At 35.3% G+C, this 17,444-nt stretch overlaps 1 protein-coding gene across 7 annotated transcripts in view; it reads left to right on the forward strand.

The window, feature by feature from the left end:
* LOC109100816 (calcium/calmodulin-dependent protein kinase type II delta 2 chain) overlaps positions 1–17,444 on the forward strand; it is a 34,883-nt gene that overhangs the window by 15,905 nt on the left and 1,534 nt on the right. For 2 of the 7 annotated variants that reach the window (XM_042722974.1, XM_042722938.1), the window contains exons 5-19: positions 2,661–2,726; positions 3,180–3,252; positions 3,659–3,761; positions 4,256–4,339; positions 4,979–5,073; positions 5,285–5,407; positions 5,520–5,603; positions 6,224–6,266; positions 7,684–7,724; positions 9,098–9,157; positions 13,565–13,609; positions 13,693–13,741; positions 14,024–14,122; positions 16,032–16,052; positions 17,222–17,297. In XM_042722974.1, coding sequence (XP_042578908.1) covers positions 2,661–2,726; positions 3,180–3,252; positions 3,659–3,761; positions 4,256–4,339; positions 4,979–5,073; positions 5,285–5,407; positions 5,520–5,603; positions 6,224–6,266; positions 7,684–7,724; positions 9,098–9,157; positions 13,565–13,609; positions 13,693–13,741; positions 14,024–14,122; positions 16,032–16,052; positions 17,222–17,297 — 1,062 coding nt within the window. The remainder of the gene's footprint in view (positions 1–2,660; positions 2,727–3,179; positions 3,253–3,658; positions 3,762–4,255; positions 4,340–4,978; positions 5,074–5,284; positions 5,408–5,519; positions 5,604–6,223; positions 6,267–7,683; positions 7,725–9,097; positions 9,158–13,564; positions 13,610–13,692; positions 13,742–14,023; positions 14,123–16,031; positions 16,053–17,221; positions 17,298–17,444) is intronic. The other 5 variants (XM_042723014.1, XM_042723044.1, XM_042723088.1 and 2 more) reach the window with 5 other exon arrangements.

Genomic DNA, 17,444 nt, shown 5'->3' on the forward strand with positions numbered 1-17,444 from the left:
TCTTATTAGGTTTTCTTTTCCATCTTTGCTTCCTCAGTGTGGTTAGTATTAGACTGCCCCATTTACAAAGTGCTACTGATATTTATATGATAACAGGACAGTGCCCAGAGGGCAGCCTTCGGCAAACCTCTGAGCCTGTGAGCCTGCTTTCAGGATTGCTTATAGAACTGACTTATAAAATATAATTTTTTTTTTGACGTTCACAATGCCGCTTCATACAGTTGTCAGTCCTGTTTTACAGCATTAAATAGTTACGTACACAAACAGTCTGATTATAAACTAGCATGACAACCCCATTCTTATATCATATGATATACCCTACCTGTCATAAGTTCTAGAATTATTATATATTTATAAATGTTTTTGCTATGTATTTTATGCTCATTTATTTGAAAATATGGTAAAAACACCAACAGTATGAAGTATTATTACAATTTAAAAGAAATGTTTTAATGTAAAATTATTTATAAAATATAATAATTATAATGAATATTTATAATAATTTATAAAAATTATTTTTGGAATCAATTTTTAATAATGATTCTTATTATTATCAATGCTGTTTTTCTGCTTAACATTTTTGTAGAAACAGTGATACATTTTCTTTCAGGATTCTTTGATGAATTAAAAGTTCAACGAACAATATTTATTCAAAATAGAAATCTTTTGAAACTTAAAATGTCTTTGCTGTCACTTTTTTTAATTTAATGTGTCCTATGCTGAATAAAAGTATATATAAAAAACGTATTTATCCCAAACTTTTCAATGATAGTGTTTTAAAAATATTAAGAAGCAAAAACTGTTTCAACATTGATAATAATATATGTTTCTTGAGTGCCAAATCAGCACATTAGAATGATTTCTGAAAAATCATGTGACATTAAAGACTCTAGTAAGACTGCTGAAAATTCAGCATTACCTTCACAGGAATAATTACCTTTTAAAATATGTATACTGTATATATAAATAGAAAACAGTTCATATAAATGTTAATAATATATCACATTATTACAGTTTTTACTGCATTTTTGATCAAATAAATGCAGCCTTGGTGAGCAAAACTTTTTTTTTAGAAACATTAAAAATCATAATTATTACAAACTTTTGACCAGTAGTATAATCAATATATTATTGAATGAACAGGAAAATTCAAAAGTCACACCTGTTTGTGAATACAGTTAAAAAATCCTAAACACTGACTGTATGAATATAGGCTTTGAAATAGAGCAGACCAGTGGATTGTGCTGACTCCTGTCTGCATGACATCGAGAAATGTCTTCTGTCGTAAATGGCTTATGATGTAGTTCTGCTAGTAACTGATGCGGCTGATGGGAGAAAGGCAGACATAAAGAGAGGAGAACCCAAGGACAAACAAGCGGTGGAAAACAAGAAGAGAGACACAAGCTGTCATATTCAGTAATATTCAAGTGTTTGTGACCCACATTCACACAGTATGACAACTGCTTCCACTGCTATTTTTGAATACTGTTAGATTTTGTATGAATAAACATAGTGTTGAATTTTAGTTTTGGTTTTGAATAGAACTCCACAATTCAGCTCACTTTAACATTAGACTAGCTTTCAGAAGCTATCAACCAAACGGCAAATATTACACAAAATATAACACAACATTCACAAATTTTTGAGGAAAACGAGTATGAACTACACATCAAATTAAGCATTGTGAAAGACGTAACTGAATCAGTCTGGCTAGTCTGAATCAGTAAACATGTCCACTCAGCCAAAACGGTTTAGCTTTAATTTTTAAATTCAAATGATGATAAATATGGCATTCAATATTGCTTCTCTGGCTCAAATCAAACTAAAAACTGCATTTTGCAGGTACAGTAGGTCAGTCTAATATGAATGCATTTTGTAGAGTACAAAGACCAGGCAATTCCTTTGCATTTAATTTGTGCACTGGTAGTATACTTGAAATCTTAAAGGTATATGTTTTAAAAGATTGTACTTATATAATATTAATTAAATAAGAGGCTATTTAAATGTGCTAGTATCATTCATTTCTTAACACATTTAGTCCACCTTTAAAAAGAGCACTTAAAATTTAATCAAAATATCTTATTTATAGTATATGACCTTTAGTCATTGTTAAGTTTTACTTAAAATACATTTTAAAGCATTGTTTTAATAATCTTGTCAGGCATCTTTTGTAAACTTATTTTGATATATTGACTAACATACTACAGCATGTAAAGCAATTGGTTATAATTTTAAATGTACTATTCAGTATTACATTTAAAGTTTGCAACTTCCCCATTACAAATTTGAAATTACAAATATATTTAAATACATGACATTTAAGTTGTAACAAAATTGACATTAAATATATTTTAGTTCATTTAATGCATTCAGTAGTATGCTTTAATCATTTTTCAAATGCAATATACTTAATAAAATAGCATATAATGATGCTATATATGATGAAGTCCTATATAAGTGGTTCAAAAAACTATTTATTTTGCAAATAACTTGCAATTAAGCGACTTCACTTCTGTAGTAACAGAGACTTATCTGATTCAGGATTGTGGATAGAAAAGCGCATTGCTTGTAAACCTCAAAAAAAAAAAAAAAAAAAAAAAAAGCTTTTTTGCATGGCTTTGAAATTCATTAACTTCAACTTTATTGACCTTTGACCTCAGGGTTACTGGAGGTGAGCTGTTTGAAGACATTGTAGCAAGAGAGTACTACAGTGAGGCTGATGCCAGGTAAGAACATTCAGACAGACATATTATAACTAGCATATTACAACATTCATTAACGTCGAGTTTGTTCTACATAAAATATGCTTACAGACAGTTCTTTTAGGTCACATGACTCTCTTGTGAGCCTGTTTCTCTGTGTGCGAGTTATTTATACCGATGATAAATTATACACTGCTTCTCTTTACAGCCTCACCTCCTCGAGTGTAATTTTGCATGTGTAAAGGAAAATGTGCATTTATGTCTAATCGGGGCTGGACAAGAAAATGTGCGGCATGATGATTAATGACTGCATACATTCATGCATGTATAATTCTATGTACAATTAACAACTGCATTTTTAAGTCCCTATAAGTTCTCTCTTTTAACTGATTATGTCGCTTGATTTTTTATGTCGCTTGTCTTTGTCACTCTAACCCTCTGTCTTACCTTCTCTTTCACTCTCTCTCTCTCTTTTAGTCACTGCATTCAGCAGATTTTGGAGAGCGTTCATCACTGCCATGTTAATGGGATCGTCCACAGGGATCTGAAGGTCAGAACACACACACTTTCACACACACTTATGCTTCTCCAGACAGTGGCGCTCAATGTAGCACAGTCCAGTGCCAAATATAGCACAGTCTGACGTTGCCGGATCTCGTATTGTCTAACAGAAAATAGCCTTGCTGTGTCTGAGAATCTAATATTTTATCCTTTCAAAGCCTTTTAGCTAGTGATAATCAATCCACGTTTGTGCGATACAATTCAGACTTTGACAGATTTAGCTTTTTTGTCCTTTGTCCAAAATGTCCTGCTGAGGATGAATGAGTCATCATAGCATGGCTGCTATTAAAAAAGTATTTTATTCAATAAATAGCTGCTTTTAGAAAAGCCATTACCTAAGGGACAATTAGGACCATTTAGTGATATGCTTGTGTGTCTGTATGCTATTCTTAAAGCCTGAGAATTTGCTGTTGGCCAGTAAGATGAAGGGGGCGGCAGTTAAGCTTGCTGACTTTGGTTTGGCCATAGAGGTCCAGGGTGATCAGCAGGCATGGTTTGGTAAGCACTACAAAATTATATATAAAAAATAAATATTCTATCCACTTATATCTTTGAAGCAGTGTTCCCAGTACCCCTATTTAATAGTAACACTGCTGCTGTAAAATGAATTATATTTTACAAGTTTGCAGTTTGAATTTATTATATTGTTTTTATAATATTTTATTATAATATTAAAAGAATCGATACAGCGAGATAATGGTTGCATGCAAAACAAGCAATATAACATGATCAGTGTAGTCAGTTCACTAATGAATCGCTCTGTAGAACTGGAACTATTAATGGATTAATCACAATTAGTTATTAGTTTGAAATCCTTTTGAATTGTGTGTTACTTTTGAATTGTACAGGGAACACTGCTTTATTAGTATTTTTGCTATTTTGCATGACTAGGTTTATGCGTGCCGAAAATACACTTTATTTGTTCTAAACTATAACAATTAAATACTGAAGAATCCGCTCCCTTACTTTTCTAAACCGCGCTCTCTGTTCAGGTTTTGCTGGTACTCCAGGGTACCTGTCCCCAGAGGTCTTGAGGAAAGATCCTTATGGCAAACCTGTGGACATGTGGGCCTGTGGTAAGGGATGAATGAGTCACAAAAATATCAGCCTCGTAAGCGAGTCAGTGTGATGGATGTCACTGTTGAAGTAGATTAACTGATTATTAAATTATTGCAGTCTGAGTTTTTAAGCAGCATTGAATCTAATCAGCTAAATGGAGTGTCCGTGGTAAATTGTCTTTAAAACTAGTTAGTCCAATGCAAGCAGTTGAACGAGTGTTTCAATTAAGTCTTGATGTAAAAACGATTGCACAATTATTCAAATTCATCATCAGGAAGTTCTTCCAACTTACAAAAAGATGATCAAATGGTAATACAATGGAACTTTGAGATATACATTCTAAACAGTACAGAATGATTACTACTGTATATTCATGCACCAAAGTATTTAAAAAGGCCACTCTTCAAGGAATACCTTGGAATGTAATCTTAAATAATAATAACAAAAAAATTGCTATGGCACATGTCCAAAAAAACATAGTAGTACCAATGTACCATATCCCCAAAAAAAAAAAAAAACACTATATGGTTTCATGATACAGTACTAGTGCTTGAATATGATTGCTTGAATACAGACACAAGTTAATTGATATTCAAGTATTTGTTTGAAGAATGTTCCTCTTTCAGTGCGGCTATAATAGAAGATATGTTTCATAGGTGTGATTCTCTACATTCTGCTGGTTGGATATCCACCATTTTGGGATGAAGACCAGCATCGCCTCTATCAGCAGATTAAGGCTGGTGCATATGACGTGAGTCTGAATTTCCAATGATTTGCCTGCAAAATGTTCACAAAAAAGGTGCACTAAGAACACACTATAGAGCTACAAATGCAAGATCTGATGATATTGCTAATAACTCTGATGATAAATTGATGCAATCTTCAGGCTTCTAAGACTGACAAATTCATACAAGAATTATTATTTGATTGATTATTCTGTTATGTTTCATGTCTGTATGTAGTTTCCTTCACCTGAGTGGGACACAGTGACCCCTGAAGCTAAAGATCTGATTAATAAGATGTTGACTATCAATCCTTCTAAACGCATTACAGCTGCTGAAGCCCTCAAACACCCTTGGATCTGCGTATGTGTTTCAACACACAAAAACACTAAAATGCATGCTTCTTTATATACTGTACAAGAAAATAATTTCCTAATCCTCTCTAATGGTTTGGAATCATTCTGTCTTTCTGTAGCAACGCTCCACTGTAGCCTCTATGATGCACAGACAGGAAACTGTGGAGTGCTTGAAGAAATTCAATGCCAGAAGGAAACTCAAGGTTAGTTTTGGTCAAAACTTCTACACGTTTTGACCAATCTTCAGCTTTCTTTACACTTCTCAGAGTTTCACAAACTATAGATTTACCTCCTCACTGTAAGATCTAGATCCAGAAGGCTTATTTTAAAAGTACTGCATTATATTATAGCATTACTACCTATACTAATTAATTATATTACATTTGTCAATTATTACAGAAAGTAAGTTAGTTATTTTTGGATAATGATGTAGTTTCAGGCTATCTACCAGCAGGGTAACCCTGGGACAAAAAGTGCCATTGTTGTGGAAAAGTTAACGTTTTCAATTGTATTTGCCAGAAAAGTAACACATTCTTTATTTAAAAAAGTAACTGGTGGTATTATGTGTAAATTAGAAGAAGAAGAAAAAAAAATTCTTTATTCATTATTTCCAAAGAATCGAAGAATTGATTGTGTAATGCAATAATTATCTGCAATGCCCAAACAAACAAGATATTCTAGGAAATTAGTCATCCTCTAAATAAATCATAAAAATTAGGGTATATATTGCTCCTGCTGTTGCTTCTGTACTCTTTCTTTCATTTCTCTCTTGCTTGTTGTTTTATTCCTTTTCTTTCATTTTCAAAACTTTTTTTGCAACTAGGGTGCAATTTTGACCACTCTCCTGGTCACAAGAAACTTCTCAGGTATGTCTGGCTCTGCTGACCTGTATGTATGAATGTGTGTGTGTGTTTAATACATCCTACAGCTGTATTAAACTCTCTTCTTCTTATATTCTTATGTGTGAACTTGATTCATAATGCTATTTTTTTCATAAACCTTGTTATTAGTTATTTTACAGTTAATTTGGTGTTTATTTTTATTATTATTTGTATTTAACAAAGGCTGTTTTAAAAAGTAAGGTGGTAACACACGCCATTTCAGACATTTTATTTAACATTTCTTTTCTGTTTATCATTGCTTTATCTCTTTTTGGGGGGGTCCGGTGTGTCTCGTGAGGTAAGAGTCTGACTGGACATAAGAAGGGGATGTGTTTTTACTCTAACCAGTGTGCTGGTTTGCTTGTTTGACACACTTCCCTGTTACTCTGAGATATTAATTACCCTTGTTTGCATGGAATCAAACAGATTACATTCATAATGTCAACTGACACTTAGTTGAACTTATATGAACTTACATTCAGTGTTTTAAACAAACAAAACTTGAAGTTTCAACTGCAAATACGCATATTCAGTAATATTATAAAAACAAGTTCTTTATGAATGTAATCACAATAATAATTCTAAGTTACTGGGAGAGTTTTTTGTCTTGCTCATTTTCTGGTTATATTTCCATCTGCATATGTTCATGTACATCCTGGAATGTTACATTTATATATAAGGTATAATTCAGAGGTTTCGCATTTACATATGATGGCTGTTACCAAAATATAGTTCAAAACATGTTTTACTATAATTTGATTTAGCGTAATACAGTAGCTGTATGGTCATCTGCACTTATTTTGTGATAAACTGTATTTTAAAGCAACTTTATCTTTGAGGGTAAGTGTGTGCGCTTCATTTATACTTTTGGTTCAAGAAGTTTGAAGACTGTAAAATATGTTGCATGCTATTTTGTGATATAATATAATATAATATCATTAACCGATTTACAATATCTATGCACATAGCACATTTTCAACAGTTCAATTATCAAGACATTTATAAAAGAAAAGTAATAAGTATTTTAATGGGGTAAAAAAAGTCACTTTTTTTCTTGATGTTTACCAACGAGGGGATTGTACAGCACACCAAAAAAAACAAACAAACAAACAAACAAAATTCGTACAGTATATAATTTTTGAACACAAACACACATCCCCTAAAAACAGAGTTGCTTATTTTGGTTTTAATTGTGTCTGGGTTTAATCTTTTTGATCCCTTAGCCATGCATTTGTTTACCAAGATTTCCTATCCTAAAAATGAATGATTTGTATGAATTGTTTCTCCTGCCCGAGGTCTTGTAACACAAAAATCTCAGAATGCCTGCTGCATGTGGCTTCATGGATTTGTAATGTTATAATACATAACTATTTACCGTTCCCTTTTATTTTTCACCCAACAGCAGCCAAGAGCTTGTTGAACAAGAAGACAGATGGTGTGAAGGTGGGTTAAATCTGTTTCCCATTCATTTTTTGGCAAAACTAAAATGTATAAACAACATGAGTACTTGGCAATGCCTGAGAATAATCTTGCAGCAGAACATTGTGCATTCTTTATGTTTGTGTTTTTTGTTGGATGTTTTTTCCCCAGAAATTCTGAGGTCTTTAATCGGATAAGTTTCCAATTCAATTATAATATAGTTAATATATTAGACTGCTGTGTGGCATTTTGATAAATTCCATTTCAATTTCAATTTTCAGGTTTTATTTAGGAAATAGATAAAATTTTGGCAGTAAAATGAATATTTGATCTTTCAGTCATTAATGAAAGGTTTAGTTTAGTTCATTCCCTGAATTTGCAGGAAATGAAATGTAATGACCCCTCATTCTAATTTTAATTTTGTCTTGTTTACTGAATATGAATGTGATTTGTTATTCCAGTGTTTTTTCTTTTAATTAAACCACTATGGGGAAATTCAATAAAAATAATCTTTAGGAATTCACAAAAGAAAGGAAAGAAATGCAATCTATAATAAGCCTATAACCTACAAAGAAAAGAGGAATTGTTCCTAAAATGAATGACAGTTACTTCATTTAAATACACACAGTGAAGCACTATGGCAGAGACCACAAAAGATGCAGGTTTTGTTGAAATATTGTTTAGTAAATTTGCCCCATCTACTTTCCAATCAATGTTTTTCAGTTCTCGAGTTTGTCTCCTTTTCTCATTTGGAATTTTATTTTCTGATCATTTAATCTAAAACAGTTCACAAGAGTTTTCTGACATGAGTAACAGAATCCGATGATGGTTTGTCTCACAGTCCTGTCACTCAAGTTTGCGTTTATCAGATTTTATATAAAACTTTGAAGTAATTGGCCAGCTTTCACAAATCATTTTAAAGTCAAGAATGGATATAAATTAATAAAATTATAATTATTAATAAAAAGTAAAAGTGAATTGTCGGTCACAAGCCATTTTACATTCATAATGTGAAATTTTAAACAGGATATTCCACATAAAAATATAAAATGGTCAGAAATTGATTGGATCATGAAAAGTGAATGTCGCATACAAGAATAAAGCCTGACCGTGTTTACTTAAGTAATGCCTAAACCGCTATTTGGCGAACATTAACCAGTAGCCCACACCAATGGTGTGTGTGAGATAATGTATCATCAGATCATCAGCTCCCCAGCTCCCTCATGTGTATCTGTGTTTGTCAGTATATCTGTGTATTTTTTCTACTTGTGGATGCCCGGTCACAAAATTCATTTTTTTCCCCAGTTTTGCGTAATTTTGTAACCTTAGTGTGATGCAGCACACCCCATCAGTGTGATATTTGGTAATGTGTGATCTGCTCCTCGTCCCACTTGCAGGTTAACAACAAAACCAACCTAGCCAGCAGCCCAAAAGACACAGGCCCCGCCCCAGCACTGGTACCCATGACAACAGCCCCGCACCAGCACGATCTCACCCTGTAGACCTTTGACCAACAAGCCAGATTTGCTTACCTTTTCACCATAACACAAAAGTTATGTTCCAAAATCTAGTGAGCTTCCTTGCTGTCTATTAGTTACACAGGCAGCTAGTTTCTAAGGCAACATCCTAACTGTCAAGCAATCTCAAACATGATCAAACACCAAAACAAAATGGCAGTTATTGCAAAAAAGCAAACAATTCACATTTGATTCCAATAGATTTTTATGTTAGCATGTTACTGAGCTAACAATACAACAACAAGAAAACATATAGGCCTACCCAGATGTTGGGTGTCATGAACTGTGCCGAGACATGAAGGTAGAAGATCCAAATGCAGTAGTTTATTGAAGGGGTAATCCACAAACGTAATCCAAAGGCAGGCAAAGGTCCTAAACAAATAAGCAATCCAAAACAACGACAGAGTAAGGGGCTGAGGCAAAAAGAGTAATCCAAAAACAGGCAGAATAACAAGACCAGGAACCTAGATATGGGAGAACCAAGTCCTTGATAGTGTGGCAGAAGCCTGGGATGGATTTTCCTCTAGTGGACAACCAATGCATTTCAGCTGGTGATCGTGACATAACCCCTCCCCAAAAGGAATGGCTTCCAGACACTCCAAAACAACAGAAGTTCAAGTCCAGGAGGGAAGCAGAGTGCATCAGAGGGAGGGATGGTGGGTCGGGCCTATCTGGCAGAACAGAACATGCAGACAAAAGTAAAACAAGAACACACAGAGCACAAGACCACCAGACGGATCAGGCGGGACTGCAATAGAGAGCACAGAGATGTTAACAGTAACAGGACAGGCAGACAGTTCAGAGATGGCATCATTGGCTATGACAGGCAAGCAGAGAGTTCAAGAATGGCCTCCTTGGCCATGACAGGACAGGCGGAGAGCTCAGACATGACCTTCTTGGTCATGAAAGGGCAGACAAGGGATTCAGGGATGGCCTCTTTGGCAGTGACAGGACAGGAGAAGAGCTCAGAGACTGCTTCCTTGGCCATGACAGGGCAGACTTTGAGCTCAAAGGCAGCCTCCTTGGCTATGACTGGAGTCAGGACAGACAGGGAAATCACAGGCTGGCTTGAGTGGACTCTCGCACAGATTCACGGACGGGGGAGGATGTGGAGCAGATTCATGGACTGGAGTGGGCTCAGGAGCTGACTTATGAACTGAGGCAGGCTCTGGACCATACTCATGGACTGGAGCAGACATTGCCACTTCAGAAGCTTGTATAGCCCACACAAAATAGCAACCGCCATTACTGGAAGGGCTGAGCTTGAGAGCGCTGAGGTCACCGGGATGCCTGCCGCTTACACTGAAATCAGCAGTGGGTCCACACTGGACATCAGCCTTACTTGCTTCAAGAGCAATGTTCATGACAGCCAGACTCACTGGCGTGGTATCCATGATGGCTGAAGACTGGCATAATGCCCATGATGCCTGGACCATCACGGATGAGTTTAGATTGATAAAGTCCATCGAGTCCAACACAAGGAGATCAATTAGAACACAGTCTAGGTCAGAGAAGTTAGCAATGTCCACAAAGTCCCGAATACCTTGAGAAAGATATCGAAAACCTTGACGCAGATGGATGATTCTTACTGTTGGATCCATGTTGGCTAAGTCTTCTGTCATGAACTGCTCAGAGACATGATGGTAGATGATCCAAATGCAGTAGTTTATTGAAGTGGTAATCCACAAACATAATTCAAGGCAGGCAAAGGTCATACACAAATAGGCAATACAAAACAAGGAAAGAGTAAGGGGCTGAGGCAAACAGAGTAATCCAGAAAACAGGCAGAATTACAAAACCAGGAACCAAAATACAGGAGAACCAGATACAAGGCTTAAAAATGCAGTAAAGACACATACAAGACACAGGTGCAAACAATGAGTGCTGATGAGACCGGGTAGAGGATTATGGGGAATGAAGTCCTTGATAGAGTGGCAGAAGCCTGGGATGGATCATGACATTGGGTGAAATAGTGAAATTTGAGATTAGAGTTTAGATTGTACTATATTTCATGTTTCAGTACATACATATATTTTAGTCAACATTTCTTGGAATTCTGAGCTTGGTTTATCTGAAAAGGATATGATGCTTCCTTAGGATTTTGCCTAATGTTGTGTCCTAAATTTTGGAACAACTTTCACATTGTTTGTCTTGATTGGCAATCATGCTTATGCTAAATGCATCACTTTTATGCCTTAAATTATGTACAGTATTTTTAAGGTATATAAAACAGGTCAAGGCCTTGTTAACTCCATATTTTCATATCAAGCAAAAATAAAAGACAATCTATGCGAGGAAAACCAAGGGTTTGTCAATCTGGCACTGTTGGTGTGTCTTCTACCCAAAGTTCAGAGACCTTGCATGATTTTACTCACCTCTTATGTCATCTTTAATGTTATACATTTGCTGTTTTTCCATTTGAACTCTTAGTTCCTGGAAATAGGGTTGTATTCAACCAAATTGTCTTTGAAACATCAAAAGCGACTGCTGCTACTTGATGTTTTGTAATTATATAGTTTTATGCCATTTCAAGCACAAAATCCATATAACACTTGTGGTTTTGATTGCACAATCATGGTGTATTGCCGTTAGTCTACTATTTTTGCACATTTGAATATCCCATTTGTTTAAATTTAAAGGGGTCATATGATGCTTTTTTAAAGATCATTATTTTGTGTATTTGGTGTAACAGAATGTTGACATGCTTTAATGTTCAAAAAACACATTCTTTTATAAATGCTGTACATTATTGTTGGTCCTTTATGCCCCACCTCTCTCAAACACATCGTTTTCTACAAAGTCCCTCCTTCTGACAAGCGCAGTCTGCTCTGATTGGCCAACTGACCCAGTGCTTGATTGACTGAAACCCGCAAGCACTCTTTGGAAATTCCCCTTTCCATAATCGCAAGCTTCATCTTTCAAAATAAATGTAAAGACAGTTCATAATTTCCTTAGTTTTACCACGCCTTCTTTCTTTGCATGAACATTTGGGTGGCTTTACGCAAATATTTCCACATAGAGACGTAGATATGTGAGGGTGTTTTTGAATGAGCCATTTTAGGGGGGCCTGGCAGAGTCTTAACTTTGATAAAGAATATCTCTTTGGATTTATCCCTTTAGTCTTTGCAACTTTACAGATCTTCTTCATGCACCAAGAGCTTGTAACACTCCAAAGAAAAAGGAGAAATTGAAATCACATCATATGACCCCTTCAAATCTTGTTGAATCAGAGTGTCTTTCTCTGACAGATGCATAATTCAAGTACTTGGAGTGAATCTTTTTAAGTCCCTGTCTTGTTAGCATTGCTTTGATAGGGTCGTATGCTTGGAGCTCATTGCTGTGTGTAGCTTGACATTGTTTGCCTTCCATAATGATGCAGATATGCACATAAACAGTCAGATATGCACAGTCTCTCAGACTGATGACACTATGACGCACTCATACTGACACACATAGACTGTTTCTCTCTCTCTCTCTGACACACATGCACACTGGGTGATGTTTCTTAGATGACAAGTGTGTGTATGTAATCTTCTCTAATCTGGTGGTGATTAGACAAGACATCATCAGTTCCGCTCAGTCCTGCTCAAAGACCACCAGGCTGATTAATTACATTGTATCTGTCAGTGTGTGTGTGTGTGAGTGACCTAGGGATCACCTCATAGCAGTGATCCACAGCTTCTTTGTTTTAAAGAAAGAATATATTATATTACAAGAGAGAACTGATCCAAAATCTGTAGAATTTCTAGTGATTTATTTAGTAATTTCCATAAATCAAACAGCAATCAGATATATTGCAAGCAATAGATTTAAAACATGTATACAGTAATATATGTTATATAGTAATATATGTTGTTTTCACTGATATAAAAAATTGCACTGTATGCATGTTGAGCGTACAATACTGTCTACTAATAATAATTAAGTATTTTTTATGGTTTTGAATTAAGTCTCTTATGCTTATCAAGGCTGCATTTATTTGATCAAAATACAGTAAAAACAGTAATATTATCCCACATGATCCTTCAGACTTCATTCATAATATGATATTATTCATAATGATCATAATATGCTTATTTGGTGCTCAAGAAACATTTCTTATTATCAAGACTGCATTATCAGGCACATGCGAATAATGAGACTCTGTTGTGATGGCCTCGTTTTGCCATTTGGATTTATTTAGTAGTGTGTTTTTATATTTTTTTCTTTAATGCCTGAAAACAAAGTCATTTGCAGTTCCATGCATGTTGTGTCTGGTGCTCAGCCATTATATGCCATTATGCTGTATCAAGCTTCTTTTTCATATACAAATAATAATCTTTTTTTCACTCCTTTTCACTCTTTCAGGAGCCACAAACTACCGTGATCCACAACCCAGTGGACAGAAACAAGGTAATATGACTCATTCCTGTTAGCAGTGGTGAATCAAACTCAGTCTAAAAGTGATTCACAAGTATTCTTTTATATTTCCCTAGGAGTCTACAGAGAGTGCCAACACAACCATCGAAGATGAGGACATTAAAGGTAAAGCTTGGCTTCTCCCTGACGTGCCGTTTGTTGCTGTTTTCCCTCCTCAATATTTCTTCCATCTGTGCTTCTCCTCAGTCATATGTACACTCTTTCTTGTTTATTTTCCCCACCAAATTTGTTCTGCCCGTTGCTGCCATTCTCCCTTTCATCCTTCGTTCGTTTCCCCGCGTAAGGGTGTCTGTTTCAGTATTTCTTGTCGAGTGTGCTATTTGAAATGTCTTCTTTTTCGTTTGTCCTGCTCCTGTTGTTTCTTCCTCTCATTGGTTCAATGTACAGCCAGGCGCTTTGGAAACCTCAGCATTAATTCAATCTGGCAACCCGCGGGCCGCCCGCAAAACTCCGAGCCCGAGCAGGCGCCCAACTCTTCGGTGCAGAGTAAGTCTGTAATGGGCAGGAGACAAAATCACCCCGTCCTCCCCTAACGTCGTTCAAATGCTTCGAACCCCTCTTGTAAAAAAGAGAGGCCCCTCAACAACTCAAATCTGCCCTTTTAAGAATATTTTTTAAATTTACAACTCCAAACTTCATTCCTCATCAGTTCTCCGAATGTTTTAATCCATCCAGCTGCTTCTATCAGACACACGTTTGTGTCTGCCTATTCTTCACGGACTGTGCATTTAAGGCCAAGAAAATCATCAAATAAAATAAAAATAAAACATAGAAATAATAGAAAAAAATAAAACATCAAATTCTAATTTAGATTAGCTTTAAAAAATGTTTTGTCAGTGTGGTTTTCAAGAAAAAAACTCCAGTCTATGAAGGAGAGGGAGACATAGATGCGTGCAGCATGTGTTAGAAAGGCTTGATGGATTAAAAGCAAATCTCTGAATCAATAGAGGGATGCTCAAGTAAATGGGAAATCAGGTTTTAATGTGTAAGTACCAGAACGTTCTTTGAAATGTGCCCTTCTTGAAAAGACACCCTCTCACTGTTTCAAATTCTCTCCCTTCTTTTGCTTTTAGCACTCTTCATTCTCGCCAGAAAAACACCTGACTGCCTTTTAGCTCTCTATAGGTGCTTGAGGCCTTCCGGTTGCACCACTAACTAACGTTTTCTTACTGAAAAGACTGTTCAGTTGACCTTTTACCCCTGTGTCCTAGGACTAGATTCTGCATAATCCTGTATTGCACCCAACATTCCTAAAACGGAGAGATCCACTGCACTAGGAGTGTACTTGCTCCGGTATCCCATCCTGCTCCATGCCTGAGAGCCTGATGTTTGCTCCTTCTGTTTAGTATCTCTCCCCCCCTTCCCACCAATCCAACCAAAAAAAATGTAGATTTATTTGTGTATTTTCAAACAAATAGAATCATTTTGGATTTGTTTAAGCTCAGTAATATGGAATGAACCCAAACCAGTATTGAAAGGACAATACGCTGTTTTTCAACGTCAGATTCTGTTTGCACTTTATGTTCACATGACCATGCATTTTGTCTAAATTCTGTGTTTCACATGATGAAAAAATATTTGTTGTTTTTAGGGCTGTCAATAGATTAAAAATATGAATTGAATTACATACGTGGATTTGTTAATCAAATAAACTGCAGTAAATGTATGTGTAAATATATTATCAGAAAAAAAAAATATAATTCAAAGACATTACATTATTCTGAAAGCTTCGATTTGAGATATGACAACTGGATTTAGAAATTAATGTTAAATTTTAATACTTTAATTAATCAGATTTTAACAGTGGAATTGACAGCCTTGATTCTTTTATTGTTGTAATTTTTTTGCCATGACTTTTAAACAAAAAACACTGATATCTTATGAAACACGGAGGAGAATGATGCCAACAGCGACATTATGCTGAATAATGAAAATGATGTTGAAAAAAGGCCCCATGTTACAAAGCATGTTCATTGTAAGAGAAATCAAGCATTAGATGGAATGCTTTTCTGAAGAAAAGTAAAGTCCTCTTTTTCTCATTTGAAAGCCACAAACCCTTTTCCATCTCATTTGTCATTCAGTGCCTTCCGGGCGAAAGACATCAGCTAGCAGACGTATCCATTCCTTTTTTTCTTTTCTTTTTATCTATTAATTTGCAGACACCATAAACTCAGTGCTGGAGAATGAGTGATTTAATGAAATAATTAATATTTCACATGAAATGAACTGTTAAATATTAAAAGTACAAAGTACATTTAACGTCTTTTTGCCCGGTGGGCTGGAGTTATTATGTCATCATCAGTAGACGTAGATACATTGCACTAGTTTTATTTGGTGCTTTCATAAGAAATTGCCTTTTTGACCAATTATGAGCCATCTCTTTACTGTCCCTTAGCTTGCCAAGTTATCAATAAAGGTAAATTTAAACTTTAATACTTTGAATGAAAGTGTTGCCTGTGATTTTCCACCAGTAAACACTACTCATTCTGAAACTCATCGTAGAGCACTAGGAGTTCTTTTGGGTGCCCTTTGTTTATCAAGTGTCAAAATTGCCTCTTGTTAATAGTACAGTAAACAAAACAACTACTACTAGATTGTGCATAGTCATTATATAAAATTCACACAACCTCTGTGGAAGCCATTTAGGGCTGGGCGATATAACCTTTTATAAAATCTTATAAAAAAATCAATAAATCTCAATATTTACAGTACGTATTCATTCTGAAATGGCTTGGAGGATGGAGTTTGGTAGTTTTTTTTTTTTTTTTTTTTACTTAAATAGGCAGGTTTTCCCACACTGTTTTTCACTATATAAACACAAGAAAATGTATATTTTATTTAAATGCATCATTACCTGCATTTTTTATGCCATTCAGGAACTTCAGTGAACATGACTGACGCAAAAGAATCGTTGAATCAGTTTCGAATCACTGAAATGTGCAGTTTGATCTGATTCATTGCAATGAATCAAACTTATCATCTCTGTCAACATTTTTGTACATTACTGAACGTTAGTGAAGTTTAAATCAGAACGCCATTAAAACACTCTCATATTCATAAAAAAATACTCTCAGAAAAAAAGTACAAAAATAAAATTATTTACACTTTAGCTGCTAATATATACGCTTTAGGTACTAATATGTACTTTTAAAGTAGTAATATGTATATTTAAGGTACACATTTGTATCATTTAGGGATAAATAATGTAAACAGATGTACCTTTTAGATTTTGTACCTTAGGGTACAGTCTCAGTGACAGCTTTGTACCTTGTTTTTCTGAGAGTGTAGAAAGGATTCTAATCACAAACTCTCTGAAACATAATGGCCAAATAAAAAGCAATAATTATGGTATTCATGATTCATTGCAAGTATTCTATATATCGCCCATCCCTGAAGCTAACTAGTACCTGCAAAGACAGAAGCTCTAAAGTTGCACTGCCAATTTTGTCTGGTGCTTTCTAAACAAAGGTTTGCATTTTGTGGATTGCATAAATTCAGAAATGAGTTGGGATGTTGATTAATCATTTTGATTCTCATGCCGTGAGGGTGTCTGACTCACACGCTAGACATCTCTGTGTGTTTCAGCTCGAAAGCAGGAGATCATAAAGGTGACCGAACAGCTGATTGAATCCATCAACAACGGAGACTTTGAGGCTTATGCGTGAGTGGATGCACAAATCTGTCGCCATGACAACCGCAGCCCCTCTTAAGAACACTAATGCATTGCTTTTATTTTCTCTTGATTACTGAGATTATATTTAATGGTCTGCTCCATCTATATTTAAAACCAAGCCTCACTATATAACAG

Source organism: Cyprinus carpio, chromosome A1 (genome assembly GCF_018340385.1).
Source record: "Cyprinus carpio isolate SPL01 chromosome A1, ASM1834038v1, whole genome shotgun sequence".
Taxonomy (NCBI): Eukaryota; Metazoa; Chordata; class Actinopteri; order Cypriniformes; family Cyprinidae; genus Cyprinus; species Cyprinus carpio.